The sequence below is a fragment of the Amborella trichopoda genome, chromosome 7 (genome assembly GCF_054954075.1).
Source record: "Amborella trichopoda isolate Santa Cruz 75 chromosome 7, AtrichopodaSantaCruz75HAP2 v2.0, whole genome shotgun sequence".
Classification (NCBI taxonomy): Eukaryota; Viridiplantae; Streptophyta; class Magnoliopsida; order Amborellales; family Amborellaceae; genus Amborella; species Amborella trichopoda.
In genome coordinates this window covers 1154009-1179598 of record NC_142342.1, presented here as the reverse complement: position 1 = coordinate 1179598, position 25590 = coordinate 1154009, and the positions used below count along the sequence as shown (strand labels likewise).

The following is a 25590-nucleotide window of genomic DNA, read 5'->3' as shown; positions in this document are numbered from 1 at the left end:
TAACTTTTCGATATTTTTTTTTAAAAAATTATCAAAAAGTGATATATCTTAAAAGCATTTGTCCAAATGAAATGGATGTGGATTACAGCAACTTTGTTTCGAACTTTATATAAACTTCCTCCTTATACTCGTATATATATATAACACTACGTAATGCTTATAGGCGAAAATGAACAGTGATTTCGCCTATTTTCATTCCTGTTCTTTTTTTTTTATAAATCGAAATGATCTGAAATTTGAAACGTGTATATATCAAAAATAGGGGAATTTTCAAAAAATAAAAAAAAATATTTTATATGAAAAAATAAATCAAAATACCCCTGAAAATTTTTGGGGGTATTTTCGTTAATTTTGTTTTCGATAACTTTTTTTATATTTTTATTAGATGCGCTTCAGTAAGATGCATATACCCTCCAAATTTCAGATCATTCCGATTTATAGAAAAAATGAAAAATAAAACACTACCAGACAATCGTGACCCCGCGATGAAACTTGGACAGTGATTGGAATAGGTGAAATCACTATTTATTTTCGCCTATAGGAGTTAGGAAGACTTTTACCCCATATATATATATATATATATATATATATATAACATAAGGAAAATAATTATAAATATTTGCATATTGGATTAATCCAAATAGCCATTAAACTTTTAACCCGTCTAGGGTTAAACACTTCAGTGCTTATATGCCTAAGAGATATAAGACACAATAAGTTCTCAGATTCACTCCTAGGCATGGTAGAATCCAACCTATGTAGTGGACCCATATATTTTAATTGCTTTTCAAATTTTTCTGTTTCTTTAACAGACCCAAATATATTAGATATATTAACTATAAATTTGAAAACTCATGGATTTAATATGATACATGGTTTTCAGAATTTAGCAATAGTATACAGAATTTATTGTAAAGTAATGAATATTCTCTGTCCTAATATTATGCAAGCTGATAAAAAAGATCAAACTATACTATTTCAAACTAATATAGAAAAATCAAATACTATTATACCAAAAACCATTACTTGGTCCGATATTATTCTACCTCAATCATGGGTATTGCAAAATGCAAACCAGCTCAAGGAAGTACCTGTGAGTAATATTCCAAATCAAATAATAGAACATCAGGATGGAATATTGAAATAAAATTCCAACAGCCTATAGTACAGGATGATATAGATATTAATAGAAAAAGAAATAAAAAATCATTAATCCCTGCTAAAAAATCTTGTCATACTACTCCCGATGTTATCATACTTCCTTCTCTTTCAATACCCACAACATCTTCAGACTTCCAATTACAAGGAGTCAAAAGAACAGCTGATCATGTAGTCATTCCCACGTATACATTTGAACCTGATATAGCTGAATTTCAAATACTTACATTACAAGTAGAAGATAATATATGACAAGTAGAAGAAGATACAAATAGTGATGATGCATATGATGCATATATAGAAAAATATTTAGCTGCTAAATTAGAAAGAAAAAAGAGAAAAATAGATATTAATTATATCAAACAAGATTACCTTGCTCCGGAAAATCAGGGTATTCAGGAATGGTATCTTCAAACCTTCCAACCTAGGTTAGTAGAATTATTCCATAAAAAATATAATAAATTTTTGAAAAAAGAAAGAGAAACAAAAAGATTTTTTATATGGTTACAAGAAATATGTACTCAATATAAAATAAACATTCCTCAATTTAATACTTTTCAAACCATAGAAGAAAAAACATACTTTAGTACGGATGGTACTACTACTGCGAGTACACACCCTCCTGAAAAAAGTATAATACTCAAAGGTGCCATAACCCCGTTAAGTAAAGGAGAACAACCACAATCTCTATATGATATTATTGCAACACCGTATAAAGTCCTACCAAAAGAAATAGGTAAAAAACAAGAACTAATACCTCATATAGTGGAACAAAATAATTATATTAATTTATATATGCAATCTTTAGGAAAACAAGCAGAACGTATAGAAAGATTAGTTACTCCTCAAATTAAGGGAATAACTCTGTCCCTTCCTAAAGCAGTTTTGTTTAAACCACCTCCAGAACTCAATAAAAATAAATTCCATATCGGCGAAAATAATAAAACCTTAATGGATCAGTTAATATCCAAATTAGCCCAATTAGATATTAAAGGAATCCCTTCTCCTAAACTCAGTATTCCTATACTAATACCCAATATACCTGTCCCTTTACCAACTATCCCAGAATATTCTGATAGGGGAAAAACAAAAATACCAAAGCATGAAACAATGATGCTCCAAGAAGAGGAACCAGTTATAGAAGATACCATACAAAACCAATAATCTGCTTTTATGGATACTTTACCTATTGATTTAAGCAGAATAGCCTATGGTAAAACAAGGAAACCAATCACAGCTTTACCATATTATAAGAGACCTACACCTGTTGATGTACAACTTGAAGAAGATGTCATACAACAAGCCGTTTCCTATTTCGGAAGATCAATAATTAATTGGACAATAGATGGTTTATCTGAATTAAAAATATTAGATGTCATGAGACATATGACAATGTTTGCGTCTGCAAAAAAAATGGCAGGCAATCCAGACCAAGAGGTTGCCAAAGCAATAATAAATGGATTTACTGGCTAGTTAAGAGGCTGGTGGGATTTCTATGTTGATGATAAAACAAAAAATAGAATCCTCACCAATACAAGACAATAGACCGTCAGAAATGAACAAAATCAAGAAATAATTTATACTGAAAGTAGTGTAATTGTATATATTAAGTAGTCCATTGTCTTGAACACGCCCGGTTTGACATCTATATATATATATAAATAAATAAGGAAGACAATTAATTAGATTAAACCAGGGTTTGAAAAGTCACCGAGTCGAACCGGATTTGCCCTGTTCGACATGCCAACAAAATCAAAATACACAGACAGATTTTATCACCAATCTTCGCGGTTCTACGGTAGAATCTCACCCCCATGGTATCATGATCACACATAGTATACATCACACATTGTGGCTGCCTCTGCAGCTTTGTGTGTGTACTTTACATGTTATTACATTGATGATGTGGTATAATTTCCACAAACATCATTAAATGAAGACCGAATTTGAATATGTAGTAGTAATAGAAAATATGATATTACATTTGGAGAGGTGGCGTTGATGGTTATCACGTCCAATTTTTTCCTCGACCTCTCAAAGTCGAATCCTCCATCCTGCCTTTGGGCGTTGCGCGTTATGTATTATGTATTTATTCTGTTGTAATTTCTTCCTTGATGTCCCATGCACTTTAAATTTTTTTTGTGGTAAATAATATAAAAGGTGTAAAAAAAAGTATTATGTATTTATTTTGTTGCAATTTCTTCCTTGCATGGGATAAATTAGTTTTGTTGTAAACAATATAAAAGGAGTACAGAAAATGAAAAATAAAAAATTTATTCTATTTGAAATCTTTCTCTTTCTACTAACAATCTCTTTTACTAAATTTATTCTAGAAACCTAAAAAATTAAATTTTTGAAAAATTAAAGTGTTATTTCAAAAATCGATACGCATTTTAATAATTTCTACGTTGATAATCAAATTTTTTATTTTATTTATTAATTTTTACATTAGAAATCATGTAATGTACTAATTTTCTTACAGTTGTCAATAATACATTTTAAATTAGATAATATTATAAAATATTTTGGATTTGTTATTATTTGTATAATAAAATAATTATGAAATGTAAACCAAAAATTTTAATTGCAGTATATAATATTATAGTTAATTAGGTTGTAATAATTTTGGATTATAGTTAGTTAGGTTGTAATAATTTATGTTTTTTTAACGGATTAGAATTTTCTGTCAATTCGAGATTTTAATGACCATTTTTTTATCGATTTAGTCTACTCTTTATTGTAGCCCATATATATTTATATACTTTATCCATGATAATTCTATGGTTTTTCTTTCATGTGATGTAAATATAAGGGTTAACATAAATTTATACAGAAAAAGAACATCTCAATATTCACAAACCGATGAAAAAACAAAAGTTAATAATGTAGTACCCTCATTTCTTGTTGGATTCCTAAAAGACAACATTTATAATGAATTTTAATAATTTTTTTGAATTTTTTTTAAAGCTCAATCCGACCGATTCGATCAATTTCTGATCTGGATCGTCGATTCACCGATCTATATGGGTTTTTGGAGTGCCCGATCCAAGACACCGATCCATTTTTTAAACCACTGGATTAAACATTATTTTGGGATAGTTTTGGGATGTTGACTTGGGTGGAATCTAGATGGAAATTAAGTTTTGATTTTGATAATAAAGGTTAACGAGAAACGAAATGATTTTACTTGCTATCCATTTACTCCCTTGAACAAAAACCGAAGGGCCCAAATTGGACTTATTGGACAGCAAGATCTAAGTTTTCAAAATCCAATCGGCCGATGTTTATATGGGTCCCAAATTTTTCAGATCCGAAAAACTTTTCTAGCTTTATTTTTTTCACCTGAAGGAGCAAATGAACAGTTTGTTCTCGCTCTAAAAAGAAAGTGTCTTCTTTTTTTTTTTCTGGCACTTTAAAAGGGGCTTTATCCGCTCTAAAAAGAAGTTTCTGATTTCTAAAGTATTAGAAACAAAACCATGTCCTCGGCATCTCAATGCGCGCAAGTAACCATAGACGGCCACGTGCACAACAGGCTCAATTCTCATCCACATATTTGTTTACAACAAACTTAGTCATGGTCAACACAAACAACTATCTTTTGAGATGCTGAAGCAATTAAGATCTATACAGTTACAAGTAACACTTCACCTTGTACATATCTCTGATATTGACACAATGCAATGGTTCATAGCAAACCATCTCACCAACCTATCTTTCATCCCCACACTTCTCATGAATCTTCTCTAACAACCAGGTGGGCTAACTCAAAAGAGTATTACTCATGGTGATAGGGTTGGTTTGTAAAAATGGTTGATAGGTAAGCCTGTGAATTTCAAACTCGGCAAGAAAAGCATTTTTGGGTCTCAGTTTTCTTTAAAAGCTTCATCATGAAGTGGAACTGGGAGCCTGGTGTGGACTTGGGTTCAGGCCACTTAGCCCCATTTGGAACCCTTATGCACTTGAAGCCCTGGCCCTTGTATAGGGCCAAGGCGGCAGGGTTGTTAGTCTCACAGTGGAGAGTGATGGCACGACATCCCCAGCTCCTGGCTTGGGCCTCGGCCTCAATAACTAGCCTCTTGGCGATACCCTTTCGACGATGGGTGTGCTGCACTGCAACGTTTGATATGTATGCAATCCCAGTCCTGATGGTTACATGAGAGAGACTTAGCACGGGGGTGGGGTCTTAATTAGCCATAGGTGTAATCGCAATATATCATTAAACGAAAAATTCACTATTAATTTGGTTTTGGTTCAAAAAGTTGACAAAAAACACAGAAAATACAAACGTGCGTATAAGTACATTTGTGTGCAGGTGGAAGGGGAATCAGTTAAATATATTAAAAAGGAAAAGGTTTATACAAGGGTGTGCCCTGAACAATCAAATTAAGGCGTACCTCAAACATTTACTAGAAGATGCTATTTCAATGTTGAAAAACCCTCAAATTCGATCATATCGACCTCAAGATATATGAACATGAGATCTCAGATTTCAAGAATTAAAAATAACGCATCTTGTAATGTATTATCCATACCGTCAATTTTCAAGGTTTAAGTGTTCATGGATCTGTTTCTAACGTTGCTCCTTAATTTGATTGTTTAGGGCCTCAGCCTTAATACAAACCACACCCAATTAAAAATATATTCAGGAAAAAAAAAGAATTTCAGTTCATCATTAAGCATACACAAAACAATAATAACATTGTATCTTTAATAAAAAAAGTTGATGAATATAACAGAAAAGAATGAACTCAATTAGCAAAGGATTATTTAAAAATGACAAAATACTCTAAATCACACCTTTTTAAAACAATTTCTAAATATTTGGTGGCTGTCATTTTCTTCTCTTTTTCTTAGAAAAGCGTATTTCAAAGAGTTCCACGGGGATGGGACACGAGTTCAGAGAGGGATATAAGTTCTTTCTATGTCTCAGGAGAGGTGGAGCTTTCAGAGGATTCTAAAACAATAATAACATTGTATCTTTAATAAAAAAACTTGATGAATATAACAGAGAAGAATGAACTTAATTAGTAAAAGATTATTTAAAAATGACAAAATACTGTAAATCACACCATTTTAAAACAATTTCTAAATATTTGGTGGCTGTCTTTTTCTTTTCTCTTTTTCTTAGAAAAGCATATTTCAAAGAGTTCCACAAGGATGGGACACGAGTTCAGAGAGGGATATAAGTTTTTTCTATGTCTCAGGAGAGGTGGAGCTTTCAGAGGATTCGTAGTAAAAAACCCTAAAATTATGCATTCTAAGAAAGGACACGGTTTTTATCAGTCTAGGACATATATGTAAATATGCAGCTTATTCATGAACCATTTTTGAGATGGATATCTAACATAGAGATCATTAATATGTAAAAATAAAAATAAAAAAAATAAGAAATATAACTAAAAATGATAATCTTTGGAGAAAAATTTTTAGACAATTGATGTTTAGGTTTTTGGAAGGACCACCACACTACATCCATGTCAAAGATGGATGTGTGACGCCTTGGGGGACGCAAATGTTGCTATGGGTCCCCCTGAAGCATATAGCACTTTAGCTCTAAGAAAACCAACTACAAGATCAATGTTCCCCATACTTCATAATTATAAGAGATATTCATTGGACACTCTGAAACAAATGTTACATCTGCCAAGTAAAAGCCAAATTTTTTAAGGGAACCTCTAAAATTCCTAACAATACATGGAATGCTAACTTTCAATTCCAAAACAAAAACCTTGAAGATTGCATATGAAAGATCCATTCAAGATGAAATTTATGCAAAGACTTCAAACCGGTGCAGGTTCGCTTTGTTTTGGCCAAAGTCTTTGGCTTTAACTTCTCAACTGAACTATTACGTATGCGGTTTTTGCATTTGTTAGCTATTTCAAAAGCAGTCTTCAATATTCATAATTTGAAAAAATGCTTGTGAAATAAGATCATATTTAGAAGTTTACAAAATATACCTTATGCATACAAAAATACAGGAAAAAGGCCCAATATTATGTTGGAGGAATACATTCGAAGGCTTTGTTGAATGGATGCAGTTTCTATAAGGCCTAGGCTTTATGAAAACAAAGTAAAGCCTCACCTTAAATCCTCATATGTAAAGCAGTTTGGGTCCATGATGGCTCTAAAATCAATTTCCAATAACGCCTATGAAATTTGAAGCTCTAAATATAGTAAATCTGGTGAACACCTATTTTTAAGATAAAATAGACAGTCTAGATAATGTATTGCAATATATATTATTTTTAAGGCTTGAAATCTTCTTTTTTTTTTTTTTCACAACAATAATGGTGAAGGCCGAGATGATGGATTTGAAGGTTTTCTGACGCCAACCTGCAATTTTCGGCAATTTTTGGGGCAAGGCTTTACTTACTTTGACAGGGCTGCAGCCCTGTCAAAACATTTTCCTGGCCGAAGAGCCAAAGCACAGCCAAAAAGGAAGAGCCCTTTGAATCGAATCTTGCAACATTGCTTCCAATAGGGGCTTGTATTATCAATTTTATCACCAGGCCATCAGCCCAATGTTCTATGATGGCCTAGAAATGAAAGGCAAACAACCTCATAGGATTTTAGTAAGGGATTTATCACAGTGTTGTGAACAAGGGTGTAAATATAGATAGCATAAAAACTTCATTCCATTGGAAACACTAGACACTTCTTATCAGTGTCTAAGAACCGGCGGGGTACTGGTTCAGTTCTAAGACACCCCGGTTCCCACTGGTTCTTAGTGTTCTTTTTATTTTTTAAAATTCTTCTATTCAAAACAAAACCAGAATATTGATGAGCAGACCGGTTCAATCGGCATGTTTGGTTTTTCAAACACTGCTTCTTATTAATACATGTACCAATTCCCTCTATTCTTTTTTCACAAATTGAAGAAATTTTTTAATGTTTTTAGGTTAAATGATCAGAACTATTGATGACCCAGAGATTCCGACACAGCAAAACACGAGCATAACTAGGGATTCATTCATATTGTAACTAATAGAGCTCAAATCTATACCCTCAAAAGAGGAAAAAAGAAAAGAAAAAAGGAGCTCCTATCTAATTTATAGCCCTTTCCTTTGTTAATGGAATTATCATTGCAAATAGGAGGAAGAAAAAGAAATCATATATTAGTTTCTTGACGTGAAAACATCTTAATGAGAATTGATAAATCAGATTAAATCTCTACTCACCTTCTCTGGGGTCCTTTTCTTGGTAGGAAATCACCCACTGTATCAACTGTTAAAATTCCAGTAACAGAGCCTCTGTTGAACCCAAATTTCCCTTCGAAGCCGGAAATATTATAATCTGAAGCTGCTAACAATTGGTTCCCTTCCATTGGATTCTCGATATCAGCAACCAAACACTTCCTTATACAACCAACTGGCGCTGAGAACCCTGATAACAATGCTATTAATCGATCAATCCTCAACATCAAATCTAACGGAAAAGAATAGCTAGGGAAGAAGGCATTGCAATGGGTCTCAGCCACTTCCCAACAGTCGTCAACCCGAGCTTCTCGAACGACTACATCCGGGCATATGGATGGGAACAAATCAACAGCGTGACTGGCTCTGCATATTGCTATGTTTAGAAATGAAAAAAGATGATTAGTTAATAAGAAAAGTTATGGAAAAAGATTATATAAACTGACTAGCATAAGCCACTTTGAAAAGTATGGTTTCTAGAACCGCAAATTCCACAAACATGTAGATCTGATCTACGCGTTCCCAAAAAAAAAGTTAATTTGCACAAAGGGGGAAAGTGAGTGCTTTTTTGGTGAATGCATTCCGTCCATTCAGTGGATGGTGGATGGTGGATCTAGGCTTACAAAAACTCAAACATGATTTTGTTTGTCTTCGAAATTATTTATTTTTCAAATTTGCAAAAAAATCAGCACAAACAAGTCCCTCTAGCTACGTGTTTTGGTGCTCGGCTTTTACTGTAGTTATAAGCCCGCTGGCGTGCAAAAAAACTTGATCTAAAAAGTATCCATTAAGACAATGATCCTTAATCTATTACATTAATTAACCCAATCTACTTACCCAAAAAAACAAAATTTAAGCCAATCTACTTCTGCTACCCCAACAATTTTTGTTTTATCTTCATCAGAATTAAAAGAAAAAGCAGTTTATTTTTTTCATTGGGGTATGCATAAACAGGCCTTTAGCTGTTCGCAAGGTATATAAGAACAGTAGAAAACAAAAATACAATCAAATAATGCATAAATGTAAACTTCAAAAGAAAAGAAAACATGTACAGATGACTTTGTTTAATTTCAGAGACTAAGGCCCCTTCTAGCTTCATAATACATAACAAATTGGGTAAATTTGGAAAACCAAAAAAACCAAAAAACTGGCAGGAAAACTGCCTGCATTTCAGTAAAAACCAGAGAGAGGCCAATTTCTTCCAAATTTTAGTAGAATTTTGCCAGAACAGTGAGATTGGGTGAGCATCTAGTCACAAGATCGAATTGAGCAAGAAAATGCAAATAAAATGCTTAAAAATAAACTCATGTCAATTTCAAACTCGTTAACAATTATTTCTTACACAATTTACAACTATTCGGCAGGCTAAAACAAATGCCATGGAGTAACATTCACTGAAAAATGATTAAAAATCAAAGCTTATTCTCTCAATCCAAAAAACTAGAAGTCAAAGTCCGTTTCAATAATGCAGTCATTAACCTGAAGAGAAAAAAAAGAAAAAGAAGAAGAAGGGGAAACCAGAGTTAAAATCCAAAATTGCATAAAATAAATGCGCAAATATACAACATTAGATGGGTATTATTTTTTACAGGTAATAAGATTCAATTACTTCAAAAAAAAAAAAAACGCTTTCAATTTGAGCCAAGGCCCCAAACCAATGCCATCAAACAGTTCAGAATGAAAACTTGTAACAGAGGGCTTATACAAAGGCCCGCTCAATTTAATGGAAAATGCTCAAAAAACTCGAAAAAACCCTAAGTCCCCACGAACTAGTTAAGTTTGAGAAAGAACGAAAGACCAAGCCCACATCCATCGACACACAAAATTAATTCAAACAAAAAGGGATGAATTTGAGGAATTAAACGCCAATATAACCATTAATTCACAGAACCACGTTCGGTTCCACCCAATAAAGCAACTCAGAACTGAGATAATAAATTACCCGTTTTGGGAGGATGAAAAGGAGAACAACCAAGCTTTGGGGGGAATGACACCTTCCTGAAATTGCAGAAAGACGGGAAATTAGGGTTAGGGTTAGGGTTAGGGTTTGGGTTAGAGTAAGAACTAAGGGGAAGCGTCTGCATCTCTCTCCGATATTGATTTAGAGAGAGAGATTGCTGCGCTTTTACTTCGCCGAAAAATTTCACTGATATTTTGTTCAGCTTACATTGTTTGCCACTAGAATCGACACAAAAACACAAAATTGACAAAAATAAACAAATGACCATGGTTACCACCATATTATCTTTAAATTATTTTTTAGTCCACTATGTTTGCTCAAGTGCCACCCCCTCAAAAGCATAAAATAAGACCGTTTTAGGTAAAAATAGTTTTTTTTGGTGGTGGTATATAGTGAGACTACTTATTTTTGGGTGCCAAAACAAATTTAGGTGTTGTATTAATAGGCAATAAGATAAGCGATAAGATTAGAGAGAGAGTAGATTTAGGTGGGTTGACTATACTTGAGTCAAACTCAATACAGTACTGGTTAGGAGATGCGTGTTAGTTCAAGTGGAAGGCTAAAAAAAAACGAGAGGTACACCCAAAAAGATATAGTTGAAAATAAAGAGAAAAAATATATAGACTTGTACCCTTATGAAGGTATAACCTTTATCAGAAAAAAATAACGGATCAAAATTTGTCTAACCGACCTCAATTAAGTGAAAAAAGACTTTTCCCATGAAGATACAATCACTATTAATTGCCATATATGTCATTTCGCAACCTAAGGTGCACCACAAATTTCAAGGAATTTTCTTTGAACATTGATTATATCGCACCTCATATCTTTGTACTAGAGGTAAATGATCTTATGATTTTTTTTCCATAATTGACACAAACAAAAATTTCTCAAATATTTTGCAAAAGAAACGATACTCTATCCAACCAACTTGGCTTGGGGTATTAATGATACTCATATATGAAAGGTAGCAATCTCGACGTAAATAATCTCAAAGGAAAATTGATCAATGCCAAAGCAATTTGTTTCTATTTTTTAATAAAATAATCCCAACTATTAATTATAAATAACAAAATTAAATCCCTTAAAAAATTTAAAACCCTCACCTATTATCATCTCAAGATAACAATTCGGCTGTATCTCATAACAATCTGGACCATCCATTCAACTTAGTAAAAATAAAGCGACACCATTGCTTTTCATACACAAAATGTGAGAAACATTCCAAGTTGTCAATGTGAAATTGGATAGATAGAAGTGTGGCATTTCTTTGCACAATGATCAAAGAAAATATTATTAGCAATGTTGTCAAATTCGTTTCGCTTTGACCGAAGAGGTTGAAGCATTCGGATTTTAAGCCCAAATCGAAGTATTCCGATTTTAGGCCTAGACCGAAGCGAAACAAAACGCTGCCACTTCTGTCATGTTCAGGCAGCTTCGATCTAATTCAAGTCTGCTTTGGATTGATTTAGATGAAGTAAAAAAATATCTATATAAAAATAAATTTTTTTATTTTTTACTCTTTAAATATATATATATATATATATATATATATATATATATATATATATATATATATATATATATATATATATATATATATATATTATATTTTAATATCTAATTTATTTATATTAAATTTTAAAAAAATTTAAAATTTTCCCTGAATAGGCCGAAACACCAAAGTATTTCATTTTTCTTACCAAACCGCTCAATTTCATATTTACTATTAGAACTTTTACATCCCTAGCCACTCAATTTCACATTAAATAGAAAGGGATAATTGTGACCTTTGATATCGTACTACAATTTCACATTCAATAGAAAGGGATAATTGTGACCTTTGGTATCGAAGTACAAAATCTTATCGTATGCTTTCCCCTAACAAATCAATTTCAGTTTGGTCAAATTCGTCAACTTAACTTGGCATCCCAATTGTGAGAGAAATGCCTATTTTCGGTTATTTAAGAAGAATAAAAATGTCCAATTTATGTTTATACTTGTTCCAAATTCAGACTGTATTCTAACGAAAAAAAATGTATTTGGTTTGATTCAATTCATTTTTAAAAGGCATCAACTGTTATTTCAATGTCATTAAGTTGTTACAGATTTTATTCAACATTTTAAATCAAGAAATACTAGTAGCCATAGTGAACAAGACTGTGTTTTTGCAATTTTGTAGTTTTTTCTACCTTCCAAAGTTTTTCTCATAAATATCTGATAAAATCAAACTCTTATAAATCTCCCACAAAAGATATTCTTGCTCCGATGTGAAAATTTTTCTCCACTGTTGATCTCCATTAATGAAAATTCAAAGCTAACCACCACTAACAACAAACAAACCAGATTAAGCACACAGTTTCTTCAAATGAAATAATTAGTAATCACATATAATGATAAAAATAAGTTATAACTCTTACTCCTCGCAAACCCAAAATTAAAAAAAAATTACAGGTCAAATTAAGTCCTCATGATACTTAACAATGGAAACCAAGAGACACTACAGCTCTGCAAGTTCCCTACTTATCTTTAAGCCTGCATACTTACTTGTGCACCTAAAAATCAACTCTAAACAAGAAAAACCTGAACTCTGCAAGTTCCCTACTTATCTTTAAGCCTGCATACTTACTTGTGCACCTAAAAATCAACTCTAAACAAGAAAAACCTGAATATGTTCTTGTGCACCTAGAAATCAACCTCTAAACTGGATAAGAAAGAGAAAGTAAATGGAGAAGTGGATTTCCCAAAAAGGGAACACCAAATGGGAAGCTTCTCCAGTACCCTAGCAACTTTAGGTGTCACTCTGTTCAAATCTGTCCGTAATTTTAAGAGGAGATGAGAATCTTGTGTCTTCTTTCTAGGCCTTGCCTTTGATGGGGTGCTATTTTTTAACCAGTAAAGTGTAAAGTCAAACTTTGTAGGGGAATTTTTCCCACCAGAATATTGTATAATGTGCCAACCATCAACATTGAACTTCTTGTCCCTTGGTACCAGTTCTTTGGAGCTCTCTGTGGAATGAAAACCAAAATGCTTAGATATATTACACAAAAGGCTTCTTGCTTGCATGCGCATGAATACATGACATCAGTGAAAAGGAAGCAAAAAAATATATAAATGCTTATTCTTTTATTTTAAGACCTAATATAAATACTTATTGTTATGAGCTAATGAATATTGCCTTCTTATTTGGGTATGCGACCACAAGATATGTATGCATTAGCATACTTATCTTGAAGAAATTTTACAAGTGGGTACATAGGACCCTTCTCATCAAGTACCAAAAGAATCAAATGTAGTGATTATGCAAACCAATGAGATTCATGAAACAGCAATGAACACAAAACACAAGAAGCACAAAAGAAACTCTCACAATACAATCAAACCAAAGAACACTTCAAATCAATGATATCAAGACTGGACCAGTCATTGAACCAGTGAGGGCACAAGTTAAGTCCAAACCATTATGACCAGCCAGTTCAACAGTTAAAACAGTCTAGAAAATATAATAAAAATAAAAAGAGCTAGTAAAAACTGTCAAAAACTGATCTGAACCCCATCAAAACTTATTTCAACAGGCCAGCAGTTCAGCCATCCAATATTTTGAACAACTTGAACTAGTCAAGTTCAGACATGTTTTGACCAATTACCAATTCAGTGATTAAGTAGACCGGTTCCAAGCCCAATTCCTAGTCCAAATGATCGGACCGGCTGGCCTGATCTAGTCTAAACATAGCAGAAAAAAGTAGTCCATCATCGCCCAGGCTGGGGTGGACCAACTAAGTGGGCTGTGCCTAGGTGCCCAGGGACTGCACCCCGCTAGGTACAAAATTACCCATTGGTGTTTTTCATTTGGATTATAAAAATGCATGAATGTGCATTTTTTTATACAAAATCTGAACCTAAAACATGATCTTGGACACCCCTTGCCGCCTTTTGAACCTAGGCCGCCTAGATCACTGGGCACCTGCATAGGCGCAAGCGGCCTAGACCACCTCAGCCGTCTAGGGGCTGCCCAGCGTTTTTTGAAACACTGGGCCTCAATACTATTGCTTCAATAGTTGCTTTCACAACCAATACTAACCTTCAATGCTGAAGTCTTCAACTTCTTCCATGTTGATTGCCAGTGACCAACGTGTTGAAATTTTGGTATCAATTGAAATTGTTGTAACCCTCCCATCCATTTGGAGGTCACTTTTAATCTGCATTATTGGGAGCTCTGATTTACTCCACCCCTCTCCAGTATCAACAGAACTAAAGCAACCATAATGTACAGTGAATGTAACAAGGTCCAGTGTCTTATTGTTTCCACAAACAAATCCCTCATTTTCCAAAGAAGCGACTTCTTTTTTCAGTTTTCCAGGTGTCACAGATGAGAGTGAAACATATGACAATGGATTTTGTTTTCCACCCTGCTTTCCAGTTGTCTCCACAACATGCAAAACCTGTGAATTTTGAAAAAAGACAATGCTCTTTTAGTATTCTACAAGAAAAAAAAAATCAGGTTCTCATACAAAAATTAGATCAGATTGAACACCAAATGCTATGTTCTAGGGGAGTTTAAATTAGCAAATAACAGAAAACAAATATCATAAAATTTTATGGAAAACTAGGGAAATAACATAGTGAGAACAAGTATTGTAGATGGTTAAGCCAGTATGGGCATAAATGAAGGAATTCTGAGGGAATCTGGGAGATCATACCACCTTAGGTTTTCCCTTTTTCCTCATTCTTCGCATGCTCTTTTCATTTAGTTATGGTTTTTCACTTGTCAAAGAAATGAGAAGATTTAATTAATATTTCCCTTCATGTTTATAATGATGATAGTATCTCTATTAAGACAACAACATAGAAAAACACATCATCGCCATAGTGAAGGTTGCTATCAGATTGACAGGCAAAACATGTGATCACTTGAAATGAAGGGAAAGCACAATATAATCGAATAGACTATGAGAAAACCATCGTCCATTAGTGTCATCAGCATCCACTGAAATGATGGCAGTATAGAGAAAGGGCAGAGCCCACCAGAACAGGCTGTGAATCTAATCTCTCGCGATCACCATACATCATGTCATTGGACATTGATGAACTCTATGGCTACAATTCCATAGTCTATTTGATTATCTCTTCATGAAAAGGAAGACTTCAGATCATAAGCTACAGGATCTCACATTCACAGCTCGGGATACATCCTCAGTGAATGGAGGGATAAGTTCAGCCACTACAAAAGCCAACGTGATCCCAAATAGTGCAAAAGCTGCTAAGATTATTGACCTCCTGGCACCTATCCCAAGACCAACAAAGAAATCAACTCCAGTTTTAAAAACAATATATCAAAGGGAAATTCTTTGTTATTGCCTTTTAGGTTCCTAAATTACAAAAGATAGAATTAGAAACACAAAAGACAAGCTACAAATAATCTGCAAAGACGACCTGGAAACTGTGCATAAGAGAGAAGGTACACATGGGTCAGGCAAACAATGGCTGCAACCAATGTAGCGATTACTACGCTTGCCAACCACTCAGGGGTGCCGCCAGGGTTCCTAGAAAAACAACTCATTTTTAGCTGACCGATTTAGTAGTTTGAGAAACCCACCAGAGGGCACTCAAGTAGAATAACAATGATTCTCATTAATTGAGTGATTAAAAAGTACCGTGTAGGGAATAGCCTGATCTTCCAGGCACTATTTTTATATCTTCAAAGAAAAAGGGAGTGAATTACCTATCAACGCGAACTGCAGTCCCTATTATTGTTCCCATCAACCTAATAACAATACCAGCAGTTATTATGATGGGTGCAGCCAAACCAATCACCAAAGTCACAGTCCTCAGCTGTTTCGGTGATTGAATGGGTGACAATGTAGCTTCCAACAAACCATCTGCACATCATTGATATTAGGGTTATAGAGAGAAAAAAGAGGTGCCAAATAATGGATTCTAGAATATAAGAAACCACCAGAAGCAGCGTTGACTTACAAGAGAAAGCAGGTGAAACTAACCAAACAAGAGCAAAATAGGATGAACCAACTTTGCAAATGGTGCCTGTTATTAGAATTATCAGCCATTGAACAAATCCTGCCTTAAAGAGCCACCTTTGAGCCTCCCATTTGATCGAATTGACATAATTAGGTTTCTTGGATCCGATCTTCAAATAAGTAGAGAGTAAAAACTTTTGCAGAAAGAAGCTACCAAGGTGTTGGCCAAGTAGAGCACCAACTATTGCAGGCGGACCAAATAGGCCAACAATTAACCATGGGTTTGCAATATATGGAACAGGGGAGGAGCAAACACGAGGTAGGAGAAAGGCAACAAGTACAGAGAAGCTTATGGATAAGACCCACATCATAAGAACACTCAGCATGGATATGCATAAACAGATCACAGATGATGGACCACCCATAACCAACGATGCAGTCCATATCAGAAGAGACTGTAATATAACAGAACCATAAAGTATATTCACAAGACTTTGGTGGTAGACAATCATGTACATCCCCTGCAAATTCAAAAACAAGAAGAATGGATCAAGAAATCATGCCCAAGCTCTCCCTCCCACACTCCGTTCCTCCCTCCCTCAATAATAGCTTAAAATCGAGGAGTTTAATTTTAATAAATGTTCAACTATAAACATGGCCAACCCGGCATCATCTGCATTGAATTCTACAAGGATAACGGCAATGACATGTCAAACTTGGTAACCAAATAATGATGGGAAGCATTATGACAAGGCGAAGTCCCATTTACCAAAATATCAAAGAAAACCATCTGGTTATGGCCTCTATCTTCCTTGATTCCCCCAGCCTTTTCTTTTGGAAGGGGCGGCATGGTTGCAGTTTTAAGTATAAAGGGAAGCATGTTTTCTCCAAGATGTTGAAGAGAGCCTGGTTTCAAAAGCTTTAATTTGTCATTCTGCATTTGGCAAAGACTGTAAGATGACTCAGTAAGCAACATATGCAAGCATGAAGATCAAGGCATCTTCTTAGTTCAAAACATCCAGTAAGCAAGCTAAAACATTAGGTAAAATAAAACTCGGGGCCAATTTATAGTCCTCAATCATAAATATTGTCTGTGCTGACTCAATTGCATGAATCTCACATTTCTTGTGCAAAACAAAAGATGCAGCCTCTGCCTCCTTTCACAGCAGTAAAATTCACTCTATTTAACGCCCCCCTACCCCCCCAAACACAAAAAATGGAAATTTATTAAAATACAAAGAGAGATGCACCTTCGACACTTCACACATTTGTACTTAACTCATGATCATGTGTCTTTGGATGGGTATTTTCAAATTAAATCAAATGATAGAGGAAAAATGTTAAATAGTTCATCTCTCATGAGCATTTGGATAAATTTTCTAAAAGAAAAAAAAAAGACGGAATTCAAATCATATGCTCTCTCTAATTGTTGGATGAAGTAAACATTCAACGAAAAAGGATTCTCTTTTTTGAATTAAACTTCTCAATATACTGAGCAATAGTTATCGCAATCCAAACCTTGGTGTGGTAAACAGCACCAACATCTCCATATGCAAAATCAAGACCAGAAAGGCCTGCAACTTCTCTATAAACTTGAAAATCAGTTCCAGATTTTATTATCCCTGAATGGAAGATGTCCTGCAACAAAGGTAACAACCAAATTTTAAGCCCATTGACCAAGACTGAGCAACACCATTAACTTTTTGCTTTAAATAAGAGAATGAAATCATACTTTCAAACTGCTAGAAATATCAGAAGTTTTTTCATTGTTCTTCCTATAAGCAACTTTTACTCATTAGTCATTAGCAATATACTAGTCTAATCTGCAGTGATGAAGCAATCATCTGTTGATCTAAATAACAGAAGGCATATGTCAGATATGAATTTGCAAATGAGCTTACATTAAATAGCATACAAAGAAACCAATGATGAGGCATACGAATAATGGGAAATCACTGACCTGTGCAATGATTTGTCCAGATGGGTACTTTGCTACTGCAGCAAAACTTTCAATGGATAATGGATCGGGGCCACTCTGTTTCCAAACAGATGAAAATTTATGAAATATAACAGACGACTTTTGTGAAAAGGAAACAAGAAGAATTGTACAGCTTTGGAAAATCAACATCAATTTCAGATGCAAGCAATTAGCAAGTACAGGGCAGCCACCTGAAATATGGCAGATTTTCCTCCAGTTCCCATGGCCTCCAAGTCAACCACAAACTGTACAGTTTCACTCCATGGATGCTGCAATAACTGATTCATAAGACTACGGTCCAGAATCACAAAATTCCACAGTGAACACTAATTTGTAGACTGTAAGAATTGACCTTATGTGGAATAGAAAGGTAAGCCAGAATGGAGATAGGAAGAGGAAGGAAAAATATGAGATGAAATAGAAAAATTGAAAAATAAATATATGTATAGATAAATGAAAACTACAAGAAAGACAAGCAACTTTAAATTATAATCCAATGGATCAGACATTAACAAGTAAAATGCTTCAAAAATGGTCAAGATTACAATTAACCTGTCTAAATAAAAATAAAAGTAATTTATGGAGAGCAAGTACCTGGATTATAAAGCTATGAGCACCATTAAGGCCCTCTTCTTCCCCAGTATTGAACAAAAAGATAACAGCCTGCTTAAATCCATGAGCCCACTGGGATGTAGCTCTGGCAAGTTCCAACATCACGGCCACACAAGAACTACAGTCACCAGCACCTTCCCTAAATGTCATAAAAGCCAAGAGGTCATTTATTTCATCCACAAGGAAATGAGCAAAGATAACTGCATAATTCAACCGCCTATATATTTTCCAGCTAGTTACATGAAACTACGAACACCAAACTGTTATGATTTTCTTTAGACATACAAAGACATACAAACGATTATAATAATTGCTACAGCAAAAGAGGAATACAGGAGAAATGCTATATTGGCATTGAAAGCATCTCACTTACACAGGATCTCACTTTGTAGGGGAAAGTATACCGTAATCTAAGTGAGCATAGTATACAGTACCCCAAAGGGACATTGACAAACATTAGAGATTAACTGTGGATGGCCCACTGGCACAATCACCCCATTACAGTTAATTTCCAACAATTTTCCAAATGATGAAGCTTGGAGTACACCATAATCCATTGAAATATAGTATACTTTCTAGATAAAAACTTGAGAGTCGACATGTACTCATCAAGAATATTGTTAGTTGGTACATAACTGAATTCAAACAGATTCCCAAAGTCAAGAATACATTTTAGCGAAGATAATAATGAAGTGGCATACGCTGAGAAGACTGTATCAATGTGAGAGGAGATTAGAATTGCATTTTCCTCTGCATCTGAATGATACTTTGGGGAGATCCTCATAACCACATGCTTCAAATCTGAATAAAGAAGTGTTCTTCCCTTGAAGAGACCACCAACAAGCCGATTAGCACCACGCTCTGCATGGAAGTAATCTACTTCAACATTAACCTCCCAATGTGCCTCCTTTTTTATGTTTTCAGATGCCACCAAAACATACTGTGACAAAAAAAAAAAACTACTTCAGTTGAACATTTGCAAAAAATAAAAATACAAGACCGAGCATGTAAATTATAGATTCGATCATAGAGAATGCAAAAGATTGATGATTGAGAATGTAACCACAAATTAAGTAATTTAACCTCATTTCCTTCACAAGAACTGAAGCATTATACACCTCATCTAGCACAAAGCCACAAGCTACAAATATAAGCACTAAATTCATAAATTCATATGCAACAGTTGGACTGAATTAAGATGCATAGTGTTTTACTACAGTGCAAGATACACCAGTTCAGAATCAAGAGAGCAAATTAAGCTACTAATTGGTAGTGTATCTAGCCCCCCCTAAGCCTAGAGAGTTTACCATAACAGGATTATGGGACTGAATCAATTCCACAAGTAGAACTCCATGACAAGCTATGAAAGAGTAATGAGAAACCAATATTTATTAATTTCTAGGAAAAGTCTTATCTTATGTATCCAGTGAAGAGCCATTCTCACTCTCAGAATCAAGTACGAGTGTCCAGGTGAAATGAAAATTTCATGATGGATACCCTTTAAGAAATCAAAACACATAACAGACAGAAAGGAAATCCACTATATGCGTCCAGGAAAACACTAACTCCATAGATTACTGTATATATTCATAATCACTTGGTGTCATTACCGTCTGATGAGATGATGGCAGTGATGAAGGATGAAGAGAGAGTGGTACCCACCAGAGTAATGGTGGACCCACTCTCTTCATCACTGCCCATCTTCTCATTGGATAGAGATGTCCCAGATGCAGTTTGGTTTCCAATTCTCCATATGATTACACCGCCCACTCGTGGACAACATCTGGAGTCATACTCTTCAACTCTTCGGATGGGAGTGGGTAACCCCTGAGTCCATCCCCAAACTTTTCCTACTCTCAGCCTTCCTCCTATGGCCTAAATCTGGATCCATGCAATGGAAAGCCTCAGAAGTGGCCATTCTTTGGGCCATATGGAAGGAACACAATAAAAGAATCTTCCAAGGCCTTTTTGCACCCACCCACAAAATCAAGGAAACGATTAGGGGCCTTGTCATTTTCTGGGCCACAAGCTATAGCCGTTTCAACCTACAACTGGTCTCCACCCCCGATTGGCCTTACAAAAGTAAATTTTGATGGGTGCTCGTTGGGAAACCCCGACCCAACTGACGTTGGAGGTGCCTTTTGTGATCATGGAGGCAACATACTGACCACTTTCTCCAAGTCTATTGGCCACTGTGATTCCGAGGCGGTAGAATCTTTGGCCCTTTTGTCGGGCCTCAACATACTCAACCCAGCTTGGGGTCAACCTCTGATTGTGGAAGGAGACGCCCAAAATGTTATCACAAGGGCTTCTGGAAAGTCAGGCCCCCCTTGGTACCTAGCTTCAATTTATGACGAGATTATGGACATTTGCAGGGGTACGACTGTCTTATGGAGGCATATTTGGAGGGACTCAAACGCCCTGATGGACCAACTGGCTAAGGAAGGCCCGGCTGCTCATGACGTGGATCCATAAGCATCCAAGGACTGGATCTTTTACTTTGGTGTTTCTCACTTGTGTTTTTTGTGGTCTCGACATTTTGGATCCACTGTTTCCCTCTGTATATCTTTTGTAATGGGCACTTTTTATAAGCCCCACCCATTTTTTGTATAGGGCCTTTTTGGATTAGCCCATTTTTTGACGAGAAGCCCAGCCTGTAGGCTGTCTCGCTGATACGTTGTAATTCCTCTTGTTCTTAATACAACAGTTAACAACTTCAAAAAAAAAAAAAAAAACCTAGTCGTTTCAAATTTTTGTCAACTTCAAACATCCACCTCAACTGGGAAAATTTGGCCTTTCATAGGCCGAGGAAGGTGCCTCGCTTGGCCCTTTGGAGACCTCCCGAGGGAATTTCCCTTCTCTCCTTCTCTTCTTCAATAGGGACTGCCGACTCCACTGAGGCCGAAGCTCATGCCTCCTCTAAGTCCTCAAATTGTTCCACCACTCATGGGGCTCTTCCCCTATAGTTGAAGGGGATTCAAAAAATGTTATATCCTGGCTCTCATGCACATCTCGTCCATTTTGGAGACTGTGGCATCTCTTTGACGAAATTACTGATCTTTTCAGGCTTATGCAGCTCTCCTGGACTCATATCTGGAGGAAGGCCAACCAAGTAGCTGACGCTCTAGCTAAGCAAGGAGCTTCCTTGGAGTAGTAACGATACCGGATAGCCCTCGGTGCAGCCTGTTATGTTATAGTTTTATATGGGTGTTGTCTTTTATTTCTTCTGGTTTCCTAGGTGGCTTTTTTCTGTTTATTTTGTTTGTCACCCCTCTCGGTGACGTTCTTTCGTTAACCCCTCGGGTCGTTTTTGTATCTACCTTCCATCAATACAATGTTGACAGTATAAAAAAAAACAGCATAATTTTCCCAAAATTCCAAAACAATTTTAAGGAATAAACCTGAAAATATACCTGCAAGGCAAGATCCAGAGCATCAGAGCCAACAGGATGAGGACCTAACTTTGTCAAGGCTTTCACATGAAGCAAGGCTTGCAACTCTGAAAAGCCTCTTTTACCAGCCTGATTAGCATCAAGTGGAAGTGGCAATCTATCAAACTGAACATGATGCACAAACCATGAAACAAGGGCCAAGACAACTAGAAGGGCCAGCCATGAAAAAGCTGAACCCCTTGGAGTTTGGCTTTTTTCAATTCTTAAGGGCTTCTTCTCTTCCACTGGTGATTCAGCTACCCCATGAGAACCCAATTTCTCATCGGTTGAATCACTAGAGATAAACCTTTGCCTCATTCTAATTGAATATCACAGGTACCTGATGAAGATATATAGAAAATAGAAACAAAACCAAACCTTTTAGAAGAAACAATAGCAATACCATTAGAAGTGCAAAAATTTAAAAGACTAAGTAAATCAAGCTTTTCTTTAGTTGCCCTTAAGAAATTAAACCAATTAATGGAGATTGTGCTGAGTGGGTGTATCAACAGCAGAGCACAGAGGCCATAGAATGTAACAATTGTGTTTACAGAGACATAGTTCAGATTCACAGGAAAGGATGGTGTATAAGCCAAATCAAGCTACTTTACTCAAATCACCCCAACAATGAAAATCCCAAAACGACAGAAAACATGCTAAGCAAGCTTTATTCACATAATTCTAACCTACTTATAGGAACATCATCATCGTCATTATCATTTTAGCCTTTCCCCAATTAATTAGGGTCAGCTACATGAATCTTGCTTCATCATTCTGCTCTAGGCCAATATCTTCAGGGAGGTCATAGGTCCCCGTATCTTAGAAAATATTCCTAAAAATACATTAAAAATAGTAATATATTCATAAATAGCATGCGGCACACAAGAAGAAACTTGCACAACTATCTTAGAAGCTTTGCTCCAACCATATAATTCATAGTTAAGATCCCCAAACACCCCATAAACAAATAAATCCAGTTACAACTCATCCAATGCATCTAAATTGCAATAATATACACCAATTTCAAAGAACCCTTCATAGCACAATTGAAAATATTTTAAAAATACAGCAAATTTCGAGTCAAGTTTCAAGAAAGGGATATGTTCAGTTGTTCTTCACCATCCAAGAATGAAGCTAAGAGAACCCAGTTCCTTAAATAAACTTAAAAAGTAATAAGCAAAGGAAGAAGGAAAGCAAGAAGCCAGTTTCTAAACTGAAACACGAGATGCCAGGAAAATAAAGCACACCGACTAAAAAAACTAAAATTTAGAAAAATAAAAGGACAAGAAAATTACCAGAATTCAACGAAGGAATTAGCTTCAACCAGTGTTCAACAGAGAGAGAGAATAATTAAGGAAAAGAGAGAGAGAAAATAGTAATTAAGAAAAGTAAGAAAGTTTTCCAATTTTAGGAATTATAAAGAGAGAGAAAGAGAGAGAGTGCAGTAATTAACGAAAGTAGCAAAGCATGCCAACTGGAGTTATAAATATTACATACAGGGAGAGAGAGAGAGATGAACTCCTGCGTGTTATACACAACGCAGAGACTGAGAGATCCCTTCTAGGTATTATAAATCTCAGAGAAAGAGAGAGAGAGAGAGAGAGAGATATTAACTTTGACGTGCTATAAATAGTCACAAAAAGAATAGAAGAGAGAGAGAGAGTGCTGGCGCTCTTTAAATTTCTCATCCAATCGCCGTCCCCCTGCTATGCATTGACTAAAAGTTATTAAAAACTTATTATTATATATGAAAAATGATTTGATAGGGCCCTATCAGAATAACTAAATTGTCAAAAGAAATTAAAATTTTAAGTTTTAAAAACAATATACATGGTTACAAATTATCTAAACCATCTCACCCTAATAATAATGAGTGTTCACATATCTTGCAGATTTGTACAATTTTTTTAGTTTCAAATTATATTGTCGGTATTAGAAATTGATTTTAGAGCTATCATGAAAATTTCTATTGTCAAAAGTACTTTCTCGATGAGGATTTAAAGTGGGGTTTTATTTCGTTTTTATAAAACCTAGGTCTTATAAAACCTTCATCCATTATACATTGGAAGTTATGTTTGTTATTTTTGGACGCAAAGGTCACAAAGCACGCTGGCCCGTTAGATATAATATTGGGCTGTAGGAGCTTGCCATTTGTATATGCGACGAAATTTTTATGGGACTTTGATCAATGTTACATGTAGGGATTGCATAGGCGAGGTTTTTTTGCTTTTATATACATAAAAGTTTAGAAAAAACCATTTACCTTCAGTACAAAAGGTCATAAACGATGTTGTTCATCAAATTTCAAATTTAGTAGTGGTAAGAGTGATATTGACTAAACTCAAATTTTAAAAAATAAAAAATAAAAAAATTGAACTTCATGACACCATGAGCTATTCAATTTGATATATAATGACTAAAAGTAATTGTGACCTCCTTGTAACAAAGATAAATGGTCTCATAGTAGATAATCTATTTATATAGTATAGTTAATACTATCCCCTAATCTGCACAAGGTCAGTACTTTCATAAGTGAAGTTTACAAACACCTCAAGCTGAGAAGAGTAAAATTTGATAGCTTGAGTGTGTCGATGGTTGAATATATCACTACCCACTTGCAATCTTTATTTCCTTCTGTATATCTTATTTCGTTATTGACTCATAATATTCCAACATTGAAAATCCAATTCAATCTTTCATTGTTCTAAAACGAATTGAACTCTTAATAACTGATTGTCCTAAATGGAATCTGTCAAAAAATAACTACTAAGAAACTCATTTATCTCATATCATAAATGTTTTTTATTGAAAAATGTGGTTTTAATACTAAAAATATTTGTGATAGCCTTAAAATATATTTGCATCTTCAATTATAAAATTTAAAGCTTCAGAAATAGTGTAGATCGAACAAATATGTAAAAACTTGAAAATCTTGAAAATTGACGATCTAAAAAATGCAAGATGCACTATTTCCAAAACTTGTAATCTTATTTTTTTTCCTCATGTCCATGCATCTTGATGTTGAGATGATCAATTTGTGGAAATTTGAACGTCAAAACAACCTCTTCCACTAAAATTTTTGGGATAAAGCTCTAATTTGATTGTTTAGAGCATGGACTCCATGTAAACTTTTTCCTTTTATAAAATAGATTTTTTATAAAATAGATTTCATTCGAATCAGGTAAAATTGGATCCTGCTTTTATATATATATATATATATATATATATATATATATATATATATATATATATATATATATACCTATCCATGTCTTCTCTGAAA

General features: G+C 34.8%; 2 protein-coding genes across 9 annotated transcripts; both read right to left on the bottom strand.

The window, feature by feature from the left end:
• Positions 1-989: 989 nt before the first annotated feature.
• LOC18995788 (Acyl-CoA N-acyltransferases (NAT) superfamily protein) lies at positions 990-10531 on the bottom strand. Of its 3 annotated transcripts, none has more exons than XM_088871986.1 (3): positions 10294-10531; positions 8337-8727; positions 990-1366 (listed from the first exon to the last, which is right to left on the bottom strand). In XM_088871986.1, exons 1-3 carry the CDS (start codon positions 10433-10435, stop codon positions 1300-1302), a joined length of 600 nt encoding a protein of 199 aa, XP_088728112.1. In that variant the 5' UTR covers positions 10436-10531; the 3' UTR covers positions 990-1299. The 3 variants fall into 3 exon arrangements, with proteins under 3 accessions (XP_088728112.1, XP_088728113.1, XP_006846784.2); XM_088871987.1 differs by having other exon boundaries at positions 990-1091; XM_006846721.4 differs by lacking the exon at positions 990-1366 and adding an exon at positions 4681-5300.
• Positions 10532-12670: 2139 nt separating this feature from the next.
• Positions 12671-23885, bottom strand: LOC18995787 (Zn-dependent exopeptidases superfamily protein). Of its 6 annotated transcripts, none has more exons than XR_016059327.1 (14): positions 23805-23885; positions 22290-22647; positions 19578-19816; positions 18859-19015; positions 18456-18533; positions 18247-18321; positions 17805-17924; positions 17056-17220; positions 16311-16807; positions 16034-16190; positions 15745-15854; positions 15483-15595; positions 14393-14753; positions 12671-13319 (listed from the first exon to the last, which is right to left on the bottom strand). XR_016059327.1 is itself a non-coding variant. In XM_088871983.1 (14 exons), the coding sequence occupies exons 7-14, from the start codon at positions 17834-17836 to the stop codon at positions 12997-12999; spliced, it is 1797 nt and encodes a 598-aa protein (XP_088728109.1). In that variant the 5' UTR covers positions 17837-17924; positions 18247-18321; positions 18456-18533; positions 18859-19015; positions 19578-19816; positions 22290-22647; positions 23603-23885; the 3' UTR covers positions 12671-12996. The 6 variants fall into 6 exon arrangements, 4 of the variants coding, with proteins under 4 accessions (XP_088728109.1, XP_011624267.2, XP_088728110.1 ...); XM_088871983.1 differs by having other exon boundaries at positions 16288-16807; positions 17056-17236; positions 23603-23885; XM_011625965.3 differs by having other exon boundaries at positions 16288-16807; positions 23603-23885.
• Between the last annotated feature and the right edge of the window lie 1705 nt (positions 23886-25590).

Excerpts from the sequence above, each read along its gene's own strand:
- LOC18995788 (XM_006846721.4), bottom strand. The coding sequence starts at position 10,435 with ATGCAGACGCTTCCCCTTAGTTCTTACTCTAACCCAAACCCTAACCCT. Across the intron at positions 8,728-10,293 it reads TTTTCATCCTCCCAAAACGG|CAATATGCAGAGCCAGTCAC; the intron begins GTAATTTATTAT and ends TTCTAAACATAG. Across the intron at positions 5,301-8,336 it reads AGAAAAGGACCCCAGAGAAG|GACTGGGATTGCATACATAT; the intron begins GTGAGTAGAGAT and ends TGTAACCATCAG.
- LOC18995787 (XM_011625965.3), bottom strand. The coding sequence starts at position 22,625 with ATGAGGCAAAGGTTTATCTCTAGTGATTCAACCGATGAGAAATTGGGT. Across the intron at positions 18,534-18,858 it reads CTCATAGCTTTATAATCCAG|CATCCATGGAGTGAAACTGT; the intron begins GTACTTGCTCTC and ends CAGTTATTGCAG. Across the intron at positions 16,191-16,287 it reads AGTTTCACCTGCTTTCTCTT|ATGGTTTGTTGGAAGCTACA; the intron begins GTAAGTCAACGC and ends AATGATGTGCAG.